Below are 21,522 nucleotides of genomic sequence, written 5' to 3'. Positions count from 1 at the left end.
ATTTCCAAGAATTGTTTCATATTTTGCTTCTATTTACTCCTTATTCATCATTCTTTTGTTGTGTTATTGATGTAATCCCGCTTTTTATGTTGTACGCAGTAAGTCATGACGTTTTCAACTTCGTCCTTCTTGGAAGAACACAACACGTTCAGTAAGGTTATCAGACGACGTCTTTTTTGGGTAAGTGCAATATTTTATGAGCTATATAACGACTGAAGTCGTTATTTGTCTTTTTAGGAGCTGCGACGACAGTGTAATGATCTTGTTGGACAGGATCTAACTACTCGAGTTGTGCAGAACTTTATGATAATAAGTTGTTTAATCAAATAATGTTGCTGTAAGCACACAACAGTTACATTAGTTCCAATTAAAAAAACAAACAAACATTAACAACACAACAACAACAATCCTTTGAAATATGCAGGTCGATCCAACGAAGAACTCGGAGAAGCGAACTTGACAAATTATAAGAAGACACTGCATCAAAGGTAATAACAACAGTAATAATCCAATCCGCATAGCATCCCACATGCACAACATGCTCAGTTGTGCAGTGAATTGTATAACCCGATGAGTGAAACATACTTTTAAACAAAATGAAAAACCAACATCAAGAGCCCACACAGATATCCAGCCAAACACCAGAAAGCATATTCACACAAACACTGAGTAGAACAATTTGGTTCCCAATTTGAAACATTCTGCATCTATATGTTAGTACTAATACATACTGGCATATTTGGTGTTAGTTAATGGGTGCTTTCATTTTGTATGAAATCATAGATGTTTGCTAAATTAAGAACATACAAGTTGGGCGTGTGTTGGTGTGTACCCGCATTTTATTCATGGTTGGTTTCAGTTCAGTCATAAATTAATGAACTAGAGGTTGATTGAAGAAGTATGAAACACAAGCATATGTATGTAAATTTGACAATGGGCATTTATTTTGTTTTAATTTATGTAACCAGTTAGCATTGTGAATTTATTTATATCAGTTTTTTATCACTTTCACATGACAATTTCTTTGGATTACTTGCGTGCACAATGAAAACTAAAATCTTGCACATGGAAAAAAACAAACAAACAAACAAACAAAACAAAAAAACAGATAAATTTCTGTGCTTTCTTGTGGCACATGTTTTTTCAGTGTGTGTGTGTGTGTGTTGTTTTATAAATTTAGTATATATATTAATGGCCTGTTACACCCATGGCAACTGATACTTGTTATACTAATAGCCTTATTTTATGAGTGCTTATTTGCAAAACAACTTCCGATTCGCAGTGCAGGTTTGAGAACAGGGTTTTTTGTTTTAATCCAGGAAGCATAATTCAGTTCTCCAGATAACACAGTCTGGGTGATAACTAAATCGTGGATACACTTTTGTACGTTTTAATGTTAAGTGATTGTGACGAAGTCTCTCGGTTTTTCAATGACCTACTGTAGTGTATGTGCATCTCTGTTAGTGTGGCGTGTCGTGTACAAGAGACAATGGCATAGCATTCACAGTTTCATTGTTCCTTATATAAGATAATGAAAAAATCATCTGACAGTGCTTCATGAGTTTTTGGCATATGGACATTCTGACAGGCATGCTCTCTCTCTGCTCTCTCTCTCTCAGTCTCATGCACACACATGCGTGCACGCACACGCACACACACACACACGCACACACACACACACACATGTGCATGTTCACACACATTCTCTCTTATAACTCTACAGCTAACTTGACTTAGACTATGGTGCTTGTGCAATGCATACTTTTCGTGTGCCACAATCATGAACTGAGCTCCCCACCCCCACACCCCCAAAAAAAGCCAAGCAAACAAAAAAACAACAACAAATAAAAGACCTACAGTTGAACATAACTTATTATAATGATAATTATTTAAATATATATATATATATTATATAATAATTTATATATATATATATATATATATATATAAACCAGCGAAGTTTATGTGAACAACAACAAAAAAATGAATAAATAAATAACCTAAATAAGAAGATAGGTTAAATAAATGTCAGTTTCAAGGTTGATGCCCATCCCTAAATTTTCAGTTATCATTCATATGGAATTGGTAGTATCTTATCATTATTGTTGCAAGCTGTCTCACAGGGGAAACAACAACAACAATTACTTCACATCCGTTCAAAGGTCAATCACACTTCTTCAATCAAGGCCCCATAGAAGCTCCATTCTTTTAGAAATTTGGTATATTGCATGTTAATTCTGGCGATATATTCTTCTGTAATGTATTTATTCTTTAAATATTTTCTGAAAGCAGTGAATTCAGGCCTGTTTTTATCATACTTGCATTTATACAGGTAAAGCTTGGCACGTATTATAAAATCAAGTACTTTGTCAGCGTGGTATAAACTGTCACATCCAAATGTTACAAGTTCCTTTGTGAATCTAAAGTTGTTTATATTCTCACAGTTATTTAAGAAACCTTGCAAAATGTTCCAAAAGTTTATCGCTATATGGCAACACCAAAACAAATGTTCAATTGTTACCCTAGCATCATTGCAAAATGAGCATTTATCGCTGCCTGCTATATCCATCTTATGTAGGATGATATTTGTAGCAAGTATTCTATGCAGTAATCTGATCTGAAGCCATTTTGGCTTGATTTCCTTGATTTTTTGTATTTTATGAAAAGTGGTTTTCCAAGCATATCATTACTGACATTAGTTATTTCATTTCTTCACTTACTGCAACAGTTTGGTAAGATTTCATCAGCAGCCAAGTTGTCGTAGTATATCTTGTCCCTTTCTGAACACTCCCAATTATGCCCAGAGATTTACATGTATTTCTAACCTTACTACCACATAGACTGATACCCATTCTATTGCAGTATGCTGTAATCGCACTAAGGTATCCTAAGAAATGTAGAAAATTTATCTCGATATCGTGAGCATTTCTGAACTGTTGCTAGTTCATGAAAGTCCCATCGGGATTGGTCATATCAGCAACACGATACACATTTTTATCCAACCACTCTTTGAATATTATTGTTTTATTATTGATCTTAAACATTTCATTATACTAAAAGAAGATATTCTTTGCTATGAGATCTGCAGGATCACTCACCATAATTTTACTTCCATACTGTTTATATGCCTGGAGTGTATCTACCCAGAATGCATTTCATTTAAGTTTACTGAGTGGAAGACTTGAGCTGTACTTGTCCAAGTCTTTAATAATCAGACACACTTCTTCTACAATGATTTTCCATTTATGTTTGCTGAATAAAAGTTTTCTAACCCAAGCAAGTTTTAAAGCAGTTATAAAGTGTTTAATAGATGGAATACCTATGCCACCTTTGCGTATATGTTTAATAGTAGTTTTTCTTGAGATCCTATCTAGTTTATCATTCCATATGAATTTAAAGCACTGCTTCTGAAGATCGTTTATCATATCATTTGGTGGATTTGGTAAAAAAAAAAAAAAAAAGTCCAAAGATGAACTAGCTGTGACAAAATCAATAATTTCAATATGGCCACTCTTCCAACAGGTGTGATATTTCTTTTGATCCAAATTTTAAAAAGTGCTCTTACTTCAAAATTCTTTTGGTGTAATTAAGCTCTATGCTCTGTCTCAGGTTTGCAGTAAACTACACTTGGAGAATCTTAAACTGTTTGGGGTTCCAGTCTAATTTTAGGTGGGGCATATACTTAACGTTTGATAATACTTTATGCCCAAGCCAAATTGCTTTAGTTTTTTCAGTGTTCACAAACAGTCCAGAGACATTTCCAAATCACTCTGATGTTTTTTATTACATTCTCAAATGATAATATGTCTTCTTCTAATAGCAGTTGAGTATCATTTGCAAATTGGGATATCTTTTGTTCAGTATTGTTGATATTTATTCCTTTGATTTGTTGATGTTCTCTTATCATTTTTGCAAATATCTCAGCCAAAAGTATTTAAACAAATATGGGGATACTGGATCACCCTGTCTGCAACCTCTTAAAATATCAAACCAGTACAAACAACGACCATTTACCACTAAACTAGCCTTTATGATTTTGTGAACGGTCATAAACAATCGAGATATATCTTTTCCGAAACCAAACGAGTCTAAGACTTTGTGCATAAATTTCCAGTCCAAGGAATCAAAGGCCTTTTTAAAATCTACACAGATCAACATTCCTGGCAGATGTTTAGTTTGTAAATAGTCAATAAAGTCATAAATTTGATGTCTCCAAGAATGTATCTGTTTGTCATGAAAACCGTTTGGTCCTCATTAATTAGTCTAGGGAGAATGGGTTTTATTCTGTTAGCTATGCTGGCAGAACCTATTTTGTAGACGACATTCAATAAAGTTATGGGTCACCAATTTTGAATATAGTTTCTTGGTTTATCATTTTGGGGAATACATACTATTACACCCTCTTTTTATGTACTTGACAGTTCTCCATCTCTAAACGAGTTATTCAGTGCCCTTACAACTTAAAACTTTATGGAGATGTTTTTGTCAAGAAATTGCTTGATTTATAAGATTATAATGTTATTGGTAAAAGATATGTCAAATGTATGTGTGGACACAGTGATAGATCAGTTGTATTCTGTAACTTGTAAGACAGTTGCTGAGTTGGCGGCTTTCTTTAGCAGTAACTGGTATTTCTGTGTAATTCAACTTACAAGTGTGTGTGTGTGTGTGTGTGTGTGTGTGTGTGTGTGTTTTCAGATTTGTGGACTGTCATTCACTAAGCAATCATCATGCCTCGTATGGCCCCTAAAGTGAGCCATCGAATGATCCGCTTTGCGCTTCATGGATGTACCAATCGGCCCTTCTACCATATTGTGGTGATGCCAGGTCGTGCAAACCGCAACGCAGTTCCCTTGGAACAGTTGGGCACATATGATCCCATGCCCAACATCTATCAAGAAAAACTGGTTGCTTTCAACTTTGAGCGACTCAGGTTCTGGCTGGCTAATGGAGCTCACTGCAGCAAACCTGTTGAAAAATTATTAGGTGAGTATGTACAGGTATACATATTTATAGTTCAGAATGCTGAATGGGCATGGAAGTGGTGGTTCATACAATTAGTGAATTACAGATACAATTGTTAGTTAATCAATAAGTTGTTATTGCTTCTGTAATACTGTTTATTTTATGTGTTGATGTAACTTATAAGTGTGAGTGTAAGGCAGAAAAGTGAATGCATAAACTTTTTCTCAAATTATAATGAGGTTTAGTTGCTTTTATTCAGTTATGTGGGAATCATTAGGAGAGTGAATGTCTTTCTATAGTGAGCAACTTTTTGCATGTTGTTGGACCAATTTCATTGCATCATACGTCAATGGATTAGACTACAAGTGTACTGGATGAGTCTGTCTGACAAAACTGATTAAATTGTTCATCTTTAAGTATGCTGATCTGTGTGAATAGTATACACATACTTGCTCAGTGTTTTCATAAATAGTTACAATGTAGAATGCTTTAGTGGATAAACTTCTTAATATTCATAGTAAGAAATTCAGTTCTTGATCATTGTTTCCCTTTGTTTTTAGGGACAGGGTGTGGCAGGATTGTTCGTAGAGCACTGGGGTATTTAAAAAAGAAATTGTCCCATTTGCTGAAATAAGCAATTAAAACTAAACTGGTAGTGCAGCCAGTTACCAGTGTACATAAAGCACATGTCATCGTTCTTTGGAAGTGGATATCCAGAGTATTGCTGGCCTACTCTGGCAGCTTGCCATTTTTTGGTTTCCTTGCTTATAGTTGACCACTGATTTTGCTTCTTTTTTTCTATTTTTTTATTTTTATTTTTTTTATAGCTCCAGGCAACCTCACTCTGTCTTGCTGGAGTTGCACTCTCTTACTTGCTCATCCTCTCACTCTGTCTCTCACACATCCCCCTACCCCCCTATACGCATGCATGCATCCTTTCCCCCCATTCTACACACACAAAAGTTTTATTGCAAAGGTGTATTGCTTGTCTTGCAGGTCTGTGTGGTTTCTTCCCAGTCCATCCCATGAGCTATGTGACAGCTAAACGCAACAGGAAGAAAGCAGCAGAGAAGGATGCCCAGGAAAAGACAGCAGCTGAAGAAGGGGCAGAATCTTCCAGTGTATGACTATGACACAGTACTGGAACATAGATTTTAAATGATGGGTGTGAATGCATTGTAGCTCTCTCTCTCTCTCTCTCTCTCTCTCTCTGTGTGTGTGTGTGTGTTCAATTTCATGTAATGTCTATCCACATGAAGTGATATTAGACATGGGGAAAAAAAGGAAAGGGAGGAGGGAAAGGGATAAAGGATAAAAACAGTTGTGTGTGTATGTGTGTGTGTGTTGCACAATATGTGGGGGCATATAATTATGGATCTTGAAACTGAAACTGTGGGAACATTAGAATCAGAAATGCATACATGTATGTTGTTGTTCTTGAGAGAAAGAGAAGAACATAGACATCCTATTCATCCGTTCACGTAATCATGTTCATCACTTCATGATTGCAGTGTCATGTGAGGGTCAGTACTCTGAAAAAGGAAGAGAGTGTAGTGTGTGTAACTGTGTGTGTGTTAGTGTGTGTGTGCAAATTCATGTGGGTATTTACTATTAGAAACAGTGGATTTGCTGTGTGGACAAATAATGATGAATTAAGTCATTTATGACTTAATATATGTTGTGAGTGGTTTCATGTCTGTTCAATTTCCATAGTCATGGAAAATGCAGTGAATCGATTTTTTTTTGGTTTTGTTTTTGTTTTGGGGGGGTTGGCTTGAAAGCATAGACTGAGTGTGCAGATTGAAGATGCATTTCATATGTATAAGCATGTTTATAATAAATATGGGATTTTTTTTTCATTTTGTTTTGTTTTTTGTGTGCATGCATGTGTGTGTGTTTGTGGATGTGTGTGTGTGTGTGAGTTGGTGTGCACTTTAACTCACTCCATGCCAAGAGTTTTTGCCCTTGCCAATCCCTGAAAACCCAGGGTTTGTATAGGATGGGGAAAAAATTGTAAAAAAAACAAATAAACACCCAGACAATTGATATTTAGTATATGTATGCAAGGAATGTTGTTCCATATGTGTGCAAAAAATCAAAGTATTTACTCACCATCTTGATGTTGATCGCGGTATCCATATTTTGTGTATTTTTTAGCATTTTTGCACCCATCAGAAAGGTACACCAATTTCCACATCACATTCTAACACTATTTGAGGAACTGAAGACCTAGTGCATGCAATGAAGTATGAACAGGTGGTGAAGAAAGTTGAAATTCACACATACAAAAAAACCATATTGTCTCTACATAATGAAAATCAAAGAACAAAGAAAAAACTCAACCGGCTGGGTGTTGACTGGCCAGTCAGCTGACAAACCTGGTATGCCAGTGAAGGGATGTGCAAGAGGGAAAAAGGAAAAACTGTCAGTCACGGGTGAAAACACTTGCAAAATCGTCCGTTTCCTCAGTGGTTTCGTCGTCTGTGTCTGTCTCATCTGCTGGCACATGTTCCTCACTTTCCTCTCCATTGTAAACACTCTCTTCAGCGGCCGAATCTATTTCTAGTTCATCGGGATCTGGTTCAAATTCACTGTCCGAAGAATCAACATTATCTCCTTCGACATCAGAGCCTTCAGATTGGATCATTTCCAAAGCATCTTTGACGCTGAGTAACATTTCACCTCTCCGACCGTGTCGAACACTTCGCCGTGACGCCATCTTGTCAAACAACTTACAAAGCTGACAGGGGGTATGCTTTGTTATCACCTGCGGTTGAGCTTATCGCGACACACACGCAGCGTGTGTGAATAAAAGCTGACCAGAGGTGACGTAAGATATCACATCTGCTTTTGATTTTCGCATCCGACGCGTCACTCCGACAGCACGACTTTTTAAAATCCAAGTCTGCATATGCGGACATTGGCATCCAACGCTTTCTCCGACGATGTCCGCATATGCGGACAATGGCAGCGAGTGAGTTAAAGAGATAAAATGATACATTTTGCTGCCTACACAACTTTTATTTCATGCCAAAGTATATTATATGTGCCATAATACTCAGGCATTGGGTCCTCCTATATTCACTTTTCAGGGATCATTTATTTTGTTCAAACAAACTGCTCTCAAACATACATGAAGTATAATTTGTAATGTGATAGAATTTAATACACACACACATACACATACACACACACACACACACATATAATATATATATATATATATATATATATATATATATATATCATATATATAATTAATTTTGGTGTTTATAGTGAATTAGAGTATTGTTATATTTACTCTGGTTTGTTGGCCGGCTTGATCAGTGATATAAGTCTCTTTTAGTAAATAGATGGGCTGAGTATGACCTGCCAAACTTGGCCCAGACATGTGAAACTGTAAACTGTCAAGGTACAGTATCTTTGTGTGGCAAATTTCATGAATCTATAGATTGCAGTTAAAGCTGATGATTTTATTGTCTTTACACATTTATGAACTGAATGCAGTGAAGGCCAGTTATAGCTGTGGTGGTGGTTATGTTGGAAAAGAGTGAGCAAAGGAATTGTTAGCTTTTGGATTTGTATTAACTCCACTGGTTACATACAAAATACAACCATTTTTGTTGGGGATATGCAAAAATCAAAAAAATTCATGAACAAAGTCATCAAATTTCAGTTAAATAGTTGCAAAGCTGAGTGAGTACATGGAGATTTAAAGGGAAATGTGGATAATTTTTGACCCACGAGGTACATTGAATTTTAAGCCAGAAACAAACATGACTGATGAACAATTTAGAGACTTAATGTTAGGCCATGTATTCGTGGACTGAAAAAGTAAACAAACATAGAACAACCATCAGTTGGTAGATTATGTCACAGACAAAATCACACAGTGCTGTTGAATCTGTTTGGTCATCTTCCAACGTACCAAAGACCTTGCAGGATGAAGGCCTTGGCTCATTACGTTTTGTACAGACATAATATAGTTAAAAAGTTGCAGTTATAAAAAGTGATGCAATTGATCACATGCATACTATAGAGCTAGAATTAATCACATGCAGAGGCAGAGTCAGAACTGGTTGCCTTCATTAGTATGATTTTTAGGGTCTGCCCTGTGGTAAGGGACAGCCCAAAGATATGCCCATTATTTCCACATGCAATGAGACCATTATCTAAGGTGAAAGGATACAGACAAAAGCATAATTGGAAACAGGATCACTGGTTCAGCTTCGAGTGATAGTTTCTTTCGGAACCACCTTTTTCATCTACTCCCTCAGACAGATGATTAGCACAATGTTGAATGCTCCGTGGGAAAGACCTCTACTCTGTCCTATCATTTTACCAGATACTATGCAGGAGTTGGGTTGAAATGCTGTCTAATATGTGTGTATGTGTGAACTCAGTTCAGAAACTGCTAAATGTATTAAGTACATGTGTACATACATAAAGGTTTAAAATTGCCAAATCATTTTATTTTTTATAGCACTTTATTTTTCCCTGCTGCATTAAGTCGGCTCACAAAGCCTGATGTATAGTGTGTTGGGTCAATGCAACTGAAGGTAATACATCCACTTCTCCTTCCAAACAATCACGCCCGTTCTTTTTTTAAAAGCAAATTGTGTGTAGCGTATATAGATCACTCCACATGCTCTACCACCTCCTTAAGATTGAAAATGAACAGAGTTAAAATAGATTTGGAAGAGAAAGACGAACAAAGCGCGCGCGCGCACACACACACAATGTAGTTCTTAGTCAAACATTTTTCTCCTTTGTTCTTTTCTTATGTGTGCGGCATGTGTGTAGTGTGTGTGTGTGTGTGTGTGCGCGCGCGCGCGTACAAGACAGAAAATTGGTTTCATCATCATCTGATTATTTTGTATTTCTTTTTATCACAGATTTCTCTGTGTGAAATTCGGACTGCTCTCCCCAGGGAGAGCGCGTCACTATACTACAGCACCACCCATATTTTTTGTATTTTTTCCTGCATGCAGTTTTTTTTGTTTTTGACTCACTTGTGTAAACAAAGTGAGTCTATGTTTTAACCCCGTGTTCGGTTGTCTCTGTGTGTGTGTGTGTGTGTCTGTGTGTCCGTGGCAAACTTTAACATTGACATTTTCTCTGCAAATACTTTGTCAGTTGACACCAAATTAGGTATAAAAATAGGAAAAATTCAGTTCTTTCCAGTCATCTTGTTTAAAACAATATTACACCTCTGGGATGGGCACAAAAAAATAAAAAATGAAGCCTAATTATATGCAAACTGCATTTACTGTTATATTTTTTGTATTCTCTAAACTTAGCACTTTGATCTGATATTCTGACACAACAACAAGAGCAGTGATTATTATCATTTTTTGTTCAAACAGGAACTTCTTTTGCTAAGCATGGAAGTTTTATTTATTTGCAAACTTTTTTGGTGCAGATAGTAAAGAAGGGAAATTACTCTGTTATTAATGCTAGGGGACTTAATTTGCTTTAAACTGATCTTTCTCAAACATTACATTTTGAAATTATACTCTATACATAAAAAGCTTGTGTGTTTTACTCTCAGTGTACAGGGCTTTCACTATGTTCATTTGCCCAAGTGGTCTTTTTCGGAAAATACTAAAATCAGTACGACGAGTGGACTTTACAGATTTGTTGGCAGAGCCCTGAAGGTCATGGGCAAAAATCAATTGCGTACACATATTTATACACATTCAAAGCGTGTGCTCATATTCTTCGTAAACGCGAACAACATCATTTTGCTTCAAGTTATTGACCTGCCTGTTCAATCCTATATTCAATGGACAATACACGATAACATGTGATGGAAAGTTGGAGAAGGAGGCCGTTAAATATTTATTCAGAGAAAGATTTGTGAACGCTTCATCACTTACTGGATTATGCCTCAAACTGCCATAAAAATATGCACAGAATCAGTCCGAATTCACAGTTAAAAATTGTAAACCATGCGAGTTAATACCCTTGAACTGATCACGATGAAACGAAAAAATTTCCAGTCGACTTTTCTCAAAATGAAGTCCTTTTCACTTCTTACGACGTTTAGAAGTACTTGTACTTGGCTCTACATGTTATTAGTTTAACAAAATACTAAATTTTCATATCAACTTTATAAAACTAGAATGAACATAAAAGAGAAATTGAATCGACCGTGTCGTACTACATTCCCGGCGGGTGTAACTAAACTTGTACATCTATCTAGATCTGGTGAAAACGGCTAAATGTTGCAGTGTGATTGCGGCGATAGCCATTGAAAAGAATTTTTTTATTGCCCTTAAAGATTTTTTGAATGCCCAAAATACACCAGAATAATATAATTTAAACAGCGTTCTCACTGCGAATACCGCAAATGATTTATCGCCCTTTAAAAAAGTATGTTCAAATGTTAAATTTTAGAACGTCAGTTAAGTAGCTACGATAGTGTAATGGGTAAGGCAGTTTATTCTCAACCGAACACGCGGGGTTCGAATCTGGTTAGGACTTTTTTTGTTTGTTTTTTTCTTTTTTTAAACGCGAACCTTTATAACAACAAATACAGAACACATTTTTAACGATTAGATTTTTTTTTAAGTGTATCACAAGTGAGTCTTGAAGGCCATGCCTCTCTTGTTTGTTTTGTTTTGTTTTTCCTGTCAAAGTGTATTTTTCTACAGAATTTTGCCAGGAACAACCTTTTTGCTGCCGTGGGTTCTTTTACGTGCGCTAAGTGAATGCTGCACACGGGACCTCGGTTTATTGTCTCATCCGAATGGTTAGTGTCTAGACCACCACTCAAGGTCTAGTGGAGGGGGAGAAAATATCGGCGGCTAACCCGTGATTCGAACCAGCGCGCTCAGATTTTCTCGCTTCTTCCCTAGGCGGACGCATTACCTCTAGACCATCACTCCATATTATATTATATATTATTATTAATACTAGTTTATTTGTTCAAATTTACCCATTGCTATTACCATATCTGCATATTCTGTATCATCTCCGACTCTTGCGACACCCCACCGAGCCCAAGACACTCCATACGTTACCTTTCTCCATTTGCAGGGAGATAACCGCCTTTTAAGATTGTTCCTCTATGTTAGCTCCCTTCGACAGCGCATCATAATGATTTTCTTCTGCAAATATCAATCAGCTGTACGTTGCAGCATTTCGGCGTGAAGACACAGATCAGTTAGAAAACAACAACAACAACAACAACAATAACTGAGTTTAGAAGTAGAATTGAGGTGCTTAGCTACAGGAAATGTTTGGTGACCACGATTGCCAGCGAAGTTGTTAGACAGTTACTCCCCTTCCTCCTGCCACCACACACACATACACACACACATAGACACACACACACACATCATTATAAACAACAACAACAACAAAACCCAAACAAACAGAGAAGAGAATATATATCCCATGGATAGTTTTACAAAAGACTTCAAAATTTAGAGTGCAAATACAGCTCAGAAACAGTGCAAACCGAGGCTCAATCACAGTAAAATTTTTAATAGTTTTTATCCAACATTTCCCCTTCTCATTCCAGACATATCACCAGTTTGGTCTGTATAGGTTTCATCTGAACGCCTTTCATACAAAATATAGCAAAAAACATGAAATGCCTCTGTTGATAACGAATAACTGTGAATCCCTTACTTACCCATCAACTGAACTTTTCCAAAAATAAAAGAATAGTTTCATCAATACAGATAAATTATCCTTTTTCAAAGGCATCTCTATCCGTTGAACACGTCTTTGACAATCATTTACGCTCCATGATTCTTCTGAAAGTTTGATTACAAGCTCCGTTGGCATCTTTCTTTGATTGACCCAAGGCAGATTCTATGTAATCGCGCAAACCTATTGACCTGTTAAGCAGTCTACATATCTATCAACACACACACACACACACATATACACACATGAGCACGCACCGATACTCTCTTTCTGAGTTTCTCACACAGACACGCGCATAAACATCTCTCTCTCTCTCTCTCTCTCTCTCTCTCTCACACACACACACACACACAGAGTATCTTTAAAACCACGGTCTGTTTTTCGACAAAATCAACCTTCGCATAGCCACCATATATATCTAGCCCACCGAGGAAAGAATATTTTGTTTTTCAAAAGTTATATAGGATCAGCGATGAATGATAATTCTCTGTTAACCTTACGCAAAAACATGACAAGCCTAATTCACAATGCAGCGCAGGATTACGGGGACTTGGTAAACGCTATTAAAAGCCGGTGCACCTGTTTGTTCTGAAGCACTTTCTTCGATTGATAAACAAACTTCAAACGGTTTTGTTTGTGGCGAAGCCAACAGCTATATAACCGAAATCAATTCTATTTTGCGATGTATGAAATAATTATAGTATATCTACTGTTTAAAGCATGTCTGTATGGAAGAAAAAAACATATTGCCTCGTAAAGCGAACTCAACGCTATTTCATCTCGATGATGTTGGCGCCAAAATTAACAGGAGTCCGGTGTAAGAACATGCTTATTTAAAATAGATATGGGCATGTCTGGCTCCGCCAAGGTGTTGGGAATGTCGAATTGTTTATTCATGACCTTCGCCAAAAGCTAATCGATTGTAACACGGAGGCAGGACTGACTGGCCTTATACTCAAGACAAGTGAAAGATTTCAAACGCACTCAATGCTCATCGGAATTTTGCATTCCTGTCGTCAGATCGTTTGGCCATATCAGTCCCTGAATTCAAATCGTGATACACTCCAAATTATGTCAAAACTTCGATTTAGTGTGTGTCAGACATTCGTGTTCATCGCAGTCTCTCTTGGATTTTGTTGTTGTTGTTGTTGATCAACTGATGCCTTCAACAGATCAAAAATTGTGGTGAAAAATCTTTGTATATTTTTGTATCGAGCGTTCAGAATAAGAGAAACAATGTTTACGACAGACTGAAAACATTTTGTATGACGATACATGCACCCCTTCACTGCATTTTGTGGCTTTGACCTGTAATGAACAAGCCATTCATTCATTATTTCATTCGTTCATTCATTGATTCAGTCAGTCAGTCAGTCTCTCTCTCTCTCTCTCTCTCTCTCTCTCTCCCACCCAACCCCCCCTTTCCAGTGCCGCCCTAAACAAAACAACGAGCACAGCACCCCACCCCCAAGTGCCCTGCACGGTTTACACTGTCTACCCAGTCTGTGCACCTCCTGCGCTGCTGCCAACATGTGCCCACTAATGGACCACACTCCCACCTGGCGACACCCCCGGCCGGCTCCAGGCTTCAATCATAGCTCCGGTAATTAACAACCGGGCTTAGCACAACTCCACCCCCCACCCCCTCTACCCTCCACACCCCTCAAGAGCCCATCCCCCCGCCCCTCCTCCTCCCTCCCAGCGTCCTTGCTGTGCATGTGGGTGGGGCATGGCTACATGGGGTGTTCGGATGTCTGCGCGGTGGATGGCTTTGTTCGTCCTTTTCTTCACGGCTGTAACTGTCTCTTCGTGCACGTGTGTGGATCTGTGTATGTCTGCGTGTATTCACGTTATCAAAATGAACTATACGGATATCATAATGATTATGATCAAAATTATAGATGGTGGAGATTAATACAGTTAACATTACATGAAACCACGAATAAGTCAAAATTACGGAGCAAAAAATTACGACTGTACGTGAAATATATCTCGAAAATATCATATTTTCCTAACTTGTAAAAGTAGATCATATAGTTAGGTTAGGCCTCATAGCCTTTCACGGCCACTGGGGAACTGAACTGAGTCAGTTCATATCTAATGTGTCTAGAAATCCGTCCGCACTACTGAGGAAGGCGGGACCCAATCCTCTCCTGCCGCTTTCAGTAACTTTCCGCAAGCAAAGTCATGTGTACAGTTCACAAGTGACTGGGTGAAGTCGGTGAGGCAAACCAGAGTCAAAACATTTCCCAAGGACACAACACACGCTGACACAGGGCCTCAAACCGTGGACCCCGTCAGTCAGAACACGAAGGCCATTGCACGCTCGAACTCAACAGGTGAACACTGAATCAGAAATCAGCATCTCTCTTACCGATTCTTCCACCCCTTCCAGGGGGGATGGGAAGGGAGGGGGGAGGGGGTGGTGGTCGGTGTCGGTGTGTGTGCGCGCGCGCGCACGTGCGCGCATCAACTTTTATGTGTTTCCGTCATTACAAAGAGTCGACTGACAGGGTCGGGTCAGAACCTGGAAGGTGGCGCCATTTCAGTTAAATTAAATGTTCCTTAAGTTGAACACCAATTAACCACTTGCACTACCGAGCCAAAACGACACCATCCTTGGAAAAAAAAGAGAGAAAAAACTGAAGTATGCCGTTGTGGTGATAAGTTTAACAAAACAGGGGAGAAGAAACTTATTAAAAAGTTATTTCGTACATCATGCATGACCCTATACAATGGATGGAGAAATTGTGTGAAATGGTAATGATGAGGGTTCAAGTGCATAATGTGCAGCCTGTTCTTAATTATTTCTTTAATCATCTATCTGACTGTTCTTCGTTCTTTTCACTTGCACAGACTGCAGGTTTGCAGAATGTGCTGTTAAAACGAATATCTTGTTGGGCGGTTATTCCTCTTTGTGACACTGAGTAAGAATTTGGACAGTCGGAACGGACTCTCTGTGTGTGTGTGTGTGTGTGTGTGTGTGTGTGTGTGTGTGTGTGTGTGTGTGTGTGTGTGTGTGGTTAAAACTGACATCAAAATTTAAAAATTAATAACCAAAATGTTATTATTGAAACTGCGCCACACTCCTCTTCCAATTTCCCCCCCTACTCGAGGTAGCCCGGATGTAAATGCCGCGATCAACACGAAGCAGACGACAAGAGCGTACAGCGGAAAACCAATAACTGTCGCTGTGTGCGTGTGTGCAGAGTGAAAGAGGCATCAAAGAGGGGAACGGAGGGGGCCCACTGGTGCCGTTCTGCTGCCATGACGATGGCTTTGGGAGGAGTGCCAAGTTTACAGGCGGCCTTCCCTTGCGGCTACCTACCTATCTACCTCGATCGTCTTCTTCGCCACCCCCTTCCCCCCACCCCCCTCTCTCTCTCTTTCCCTCTCAGTCTCTCCTCTCTCTCTGTACCCTTCCTCGCCCGGTTTACCCCGTGTCTGTTTTCCACCCCAACTGTCTTCCTGCTGTCTTGGGGGCTCCCGAAAATCACCGTCTGGGACTGACACCCGAACGTGTGATGAACACGGTGTCAGTGCGCAGCCTGTGTTTTGCTGGAGGATTTTCAGAACACTAAAAACCCGAAGATTTTTTTTTTTAATTGTTATTTTTTTTGGGGGGTAATGTTATGGGTTTTATTTGTTTTCTTAAGTTCCGAAGATCGTCTTTGTTTCATGCTATGTCATTAGGGCGACTGTTTCTTTGTTCAACTAGGAAACACTGAAGGACTTTGTTTATTAATTTTGTGTGATATAATCTTCAGGCTTCCCCCCCCCAGCCCAACCCCCCACCAGCCCCCCTCCGGCGTACATCATCCAACCTTTCCCATTTTCTTGATTCCCCAAGCATCAACATTCACGCGCACAAGAACTGACACAACCCGGCTGCGCGTGCAGTGAAGTCAGTTACAGAAAAGAGTGCTTTGTTGTTATATCGATGCCTTCAATATAATTATGATTCAGTGTGAAACGGTTCATTATCTTTACTTTTTGTATGTGTGTGTGTGTGTGTGTGTGTGTGTGTGTGTGTGTGTGTGTGTGTGCGTGTATGTATCTCCTCTCTACCGTAGCTCCACTTTTGGTAAATTAATAGTGTTGCACTGGGTGGGGATGAAGAGGATGAGAAGTGTTACACACACACACACACACACACACACACACACACACACACACACACACACACACACACACACACACACACACACACACACACACACACACACACACACACTCACATCGATGCACGTGTTTGGGCTTACTCATATGGTGTGGCAATTTTGGGGTTCATGGATTAAACGTTAATATTTTCGACTCTGAGTTTCCACTGAGTTAATTAACATGGCCACCCGGGTGTGCGGTACAGGTAAGTAATCATGGGGACGACCAAGTACGTTCGTGTGCAGCCTTGGCAGACAGTGATTCACACCACACTGTCTTGCATCCGTCGACAGGAGGGGCGTTGTGCCGTGCAACACAGGACAGGCGCGTGCCATGACGTCAAAGAGACGTATGTGGCACGTGCGCTCGGCAATCTGGGCTCCCTCTGTGTGTGTGTGTGTGTGTGTGTGTGCAGCCAGGCCCGTGGCAGTGTACAGGGGAGGAGAAAGAGGAGGTGGGGGTGGGGGGGAAGCCATGTGGGTCGCGCGCGGCAGGTAAAGGAGCAAGGAGGGACCCGGCCGGATGTAGGGGTCAGGTGAAAAGAATGTCAGGGGGAAGGGGGCAGGGAGGAAGGGAGGTGGGGGTGGAAGGAAGGGGACTTGGAGGCTTTCGGTAGGGGGCGGGGAGGGGGGGGGGAAGGGCGAGGATGCGCAGCAGACCTGTCTCTGATTTCTTCCCCAAACTCTACCTCTACTCCCATCACCCCTTCTTCATCCCCCTTCCCTCTCCACACCTCCTATACCTTCCCCACCGCTGACACCTTCCATCCCTTTATCCCTCCCTACCCATCCGTCTTCTTTTCGTCCTCTACTCTACGTATGTGTCTAGCTGTATGTTGGCAGCGCAAACTTTTGGTCTGGTCTCGCTGTGTGAACCCCATCCCCAGGCGATGCGGTGCCGGCGACTTGCAGTTGCTGCCTGCAGGGATCTGATCTGAAGCTGTCCGGAGGGCCGACGACAGAATGTCTGCAGCTCTTCCTGTGGAGGGTGTCTTTGTCTTCCGGGCTCTTTGTCTTTGTATTGCCTGCCGACCCCTGGACTTTCCTATCCTCCCCTCCCCCCCGCCCCCCACACCCCCTCCCAACCCCTCTTGCTTCTTTATCGGCAGGGTCTCAGCTATGCGGCTAACCTTTCGCGGCACGTGCTGTCCCATTGTGTCTCTTGGGGGACAATAGGAACAACAATCGTTTCCCCTGGGTCCGAGTTTGGTCTTTTTGGGTGGATGCAGTTTAGCTTGTGGTAAATATCAAAACTTTTGCTGTTTGTTATGGTGAATGTTATTGCTGCTTCTGTTGTTGTTGTGACTGTGATTGTGAAATTTGTCGTTTTTCAACTGTGTGTCTGTTTCTGTCTTTGTTCGTCTTTTAGTCGTTCTCCCCTCCCCCCTCTTATTCTCTCTCTCACTCTCTCTGTCTCTCTCTCTCTGTGTGACAGAGGCAGAATGAAAGAGAGGCTGGGTATGGGTGGTAGTGGTGGGGTTGGGGGTAGCCAGAAGGACGGTGGGCACTTAGCAAAACTATGAGGAGGCTGAGGGGGTTGGATCTGGGATATATCACAACATATCAAGACACCCGATCTCAGTGCGTGTGTCTAATGTGCAGATAGTTCATTTCTTATTGTCCACGTGTGACGGTCTAAATGGCGCATGCAAAAGCTTGGTACAGCCCTTCTCTTTGTTGCTCCCCATGTCAGTGATACGTGATAACCACGATACCTCACACACACACACACTCTCACTCTGTGCGCGCGCGCGCTCGCGTGAATGTGTGTGTGTGTGTGTGTGTGTGTGTGTGTGTGTGTGTGTGTGTGTGTGGTGTGTGTGTGTGTGTGTGTGTGTGTGTGTGTGTGTGTGTGGCTGGGTGCGTGCGTGCGTGCGTACGTACGTGTGAGTTCAACATTACCATAGATCAACTCACGTTGCTACCCACAACACCGACGCCAAGGCTTCTAAAACAACCGTAGCAAAAACATCAAACGTCCCCAGTGATAAAAACAGGTGAATATACGTATCATGTTTTGCATGCCCATTGTATGTTCCCAGTCAGGAATTCCTTAAAAAAAACAAAAAAACCACCGTTTCCCGAGATAGTGAAATTATGATGCTTTCTCGTTTTCGTATGGCAGTGATCGTCATGAATGCTATGGGTTGCAGAAAACAGAGATCCTGTTGCCAATGTCTTTTATGAGGTGAGTTCTGGTCAACAGGTGCACAGACAATTCACCTTTAGTCTTGTAAGATAGATAGATAGATAGATAGAGAGAGAGAGAGAGAGAGAGAGAGAGAGAGAGAGAGAGAGTAATTGTGTCTTGAATTATGTTTCCATGTATAATTCAGTGTACAGAACACTCACCGTCTCTTTGTCTCGCTGACCCCCAACCCCACCCCGCCCCTCCAACCCCCTCTCTCTGTGTAATTTTCATATTTGCATTGATTGTTACTGTATGCTCCCCTTCATTTGTGGCCTAGCCCTAAAATGAATAGACCATCTGAGTCTGTCTCTGTGTGACAGGAGAGGATTTCTTTATCCACAAACTGAAAGAAAAGAGAGAGTTTGCTCATTAGTTACACTCGGTTTCAACATCGACACCCACCACAGATAGGTATTAATGTGGTCGACAAGAAAATGACATTCGAGTAAAGTTCGGGGCTGGGTGGAGACGCATACCCATCCATGTTTCATACTACCAGAACGACGGGACATTAAGGCTCCCACCCCTCCCCACCCGAAAACGGAGTATGACGGCCTACATGGCAGGGGAAAAACGGTCACACGTAAAAGCCGGCTCGTGCATACGAGAGAACGTTGGAGTCGCGGCCCACAAACGAAGAAGAAGAGATTTATTTAAAGTGAGCAGCGATGATACCGTTTTGTACGTAGGGCATCCGGGATTCGAACCAACAACTTAATGAATGCGCATCAGGAGCTCAGTGCTTGATCAGCTGAATGCGTGTCAAGAAACCAGCCACGAACAAGTACAGTCATTTTTCAGTCACCTCTTCCCTCTATCTCTCTGTCTGTTTGTCTCTCTGTCTCTCTCTCTTCCCTTCTCTCCTCCCTCTGTGTCTATCCTCCCTGTCTGTCTCTGTCTGTCTGTCTTTCTCTCCACCGTCATTCCACCCCTTCTTCCCTCGTTATTTTCCTTAAACTTGTCTCATGTTGAAATCAGCATCAGCTTACTTTTAATTCACATCCTGCTGTTGTCTTCCCTTCCACACTCGCACTCCCGTCTCTCTCCACCTTGCTGTCTTCAATGATGAATGTGTGCCACATCTGTAAACTTTACACATAATTACATGTTGGTTTTGTTTTTTCGGCAGTTGAAAGCTTAACAAGTCTGGGACCAAAATGTTTAGTGTATTCGCTTCAAAGCTTCTTGTCGTTGTTACAGTTTGAGTCCAAATGCTGAAGCATACTCGCTTCAAAACTTCTTCTTGTTACAGTCGTTACAGTTTGAGACCAAAACGTTTTGTTCTCTCGCTTCGATACTTCTTGTCGTCCCAGTCTGGGATTAAAAAAAAAAAAAAAAAAATGTTTGGTATACTCAAAACTTGTTAACGTCGTTACAGTTTGAGAACAAAAAGGTTTTGTATCCTCGCTTCAAAACTTCTTGTCGTTGTTGCAGTTTGAAAGGTTTGGTAATCCTCGCTTCAAAACTTATTGTGGTCGTCCCAATTTGAGATTTAAAAAAACAAAATTTGGTGTACTCGCTTCAAAACGTCTTGACGTCGTTACAGTTTGAGACCAAAATGGTTTTGGTTCTCGCTTCAGATCTTCTTGTCGTCATTTCAGCCTCGTCTCCCACCTACCTTCTCCAGCCAACACCATCACCACCCAGCTTACTTCTTCACTCTTATCCATCATCCCCTCCTTCCTCCTCACTGTGTCCATCTCCTTCTTGCTACAGTCACCCCTTCTCTCTCTCCACCCCCTTTCACCCATTCCACCCCCCCACACCTCCCTCCTAGCCACCCCCTCTTCCTCCTGTGGTTCTGTATCTGGCCCTTCCTGTGTGTGCGTTGTCTTTGATTTCTCTGGCACCGGGCCAGAACAGAGAGAGAGAGAGAGAGAGAGAGAGAGAGAGAGATCCCTGTTGCACGTGCCGTTGCCACGTCTGACCTGCCAGCTGTTAGCCCCCTCTCGCTTCTCGTTGTCGTGCCGCTTGTGTCGTGCTGTGCTGTGCTGGTGCTGTGAAGTGCTGTGCTGCGCTGTGCTGTGCTGTGAAGTTGGGAAGGGGAGGAGGAGGAGGGTGGGGGTGGGGTGGGGTGTGGGGGGAGGAGAGATGTGGAGACGCTGCTGTTTGTGCATGGTTTTTAGTAGGAAAAAAAAGGGATGGATGGTGGTGGGAGGGTTTGAGAGGAAATGTAAGGGTTCGTGTGTTAGAAAAAGAAGATTTGTTTAAGGGTTTTTTTCTCCATAGTTTGCTAGTTGGTGACTGTGTCTTTTTAAAAAGTTATTTTTTTTGTAGTTTGCCGGTTGGTATTTGTGTCGTGTGGTTTGTGCTTGAGTGTCAATATATATATATCTATCTCTCCCTCTCTCTCTCTCTCTCTCTATATATATATATATATATATATATCTGTGTGTGTGTGTGTGTGTGTGTGTGTGTGTGTGTGTGTGTGTGTGTACGTTTTGGGTGACAGGTGATTTTTTTTACATGGAGTTCGTTACCTGAATAAATGAATAAATCAGTAAAAAAGACAGTAATAAAAACAAGCAAGTACACAAATAAACACTG

The 21,522-nt window shown here is 40.7% G+C and overlaps 1 protein-coding gene across 1 annotated transcript; it reads left to right on the top strand.

Annotated features, from left to right (window-relative positions):
- The first annotated feature begins 91 nt into the window (after positions 1-91).
- On the top strand, positions 92-6,810 carry LOC143282017 (small ribosomal subunit protein bS16m-like). The gene is made up of 3 exons (XM_076587434.1): positions 92-180; positions 4,699-4,986; positions 5,962-6,810. Exons 2-3 carry the CDS (start codon positions 4,731-4,733, stop codon positions 6,090-6,092), a joined length of 387 nt encoding a protein of 128 aa, XP_076443549.1. The 5' UTR covers positions 92-180; positions 4,699-4,730; the 3' UTR covers positions 6,093-6,810.
- The last annotated feature ends 14,712 nt before the right edge of the window (positions 6,811-21,522 follow it).

This window comes from Babylonia areolata, chromosome 5 (genome assembly GCF_041734735.1).
Source record: "Babylonia areolata isolate BAREFJ2019XMU chromosome 5, ASM4173473v1, whole genome shotgun sequence".
In the NCBI taxonomy this organism is placed as follows: Eukaryota; Metazoa; Mollusca; class Gastropoda; order Neogastropoda; family Buccinidae; genus Babylonia; species Babylonia areolata.
The sequence above is the reverse complement of the archived record's forward strand: the minus strand, read 5'-3'. Positions and strand labels throughout refer to the sequence as shown.

What these genes read in the sequence shown, in the direction of transcription:
- LOC143282017 (XM_076587434.1), top strand. Translation starts at nt 4,731, where the DNA reads ATGCCTCGTATGGCCCCTAAAGTGAGCCATCGAATGATCCGCTTTGCG. An exon ending in ACCTGTTGAAAAATTATTAG is followed by an intron (nt 4,987 to 5,961) that starts GTGAGTATGTAC and finishes CTTGTCTTGCAG; the next exon opens with GTCTGTGTGGTTTCTTCCCA.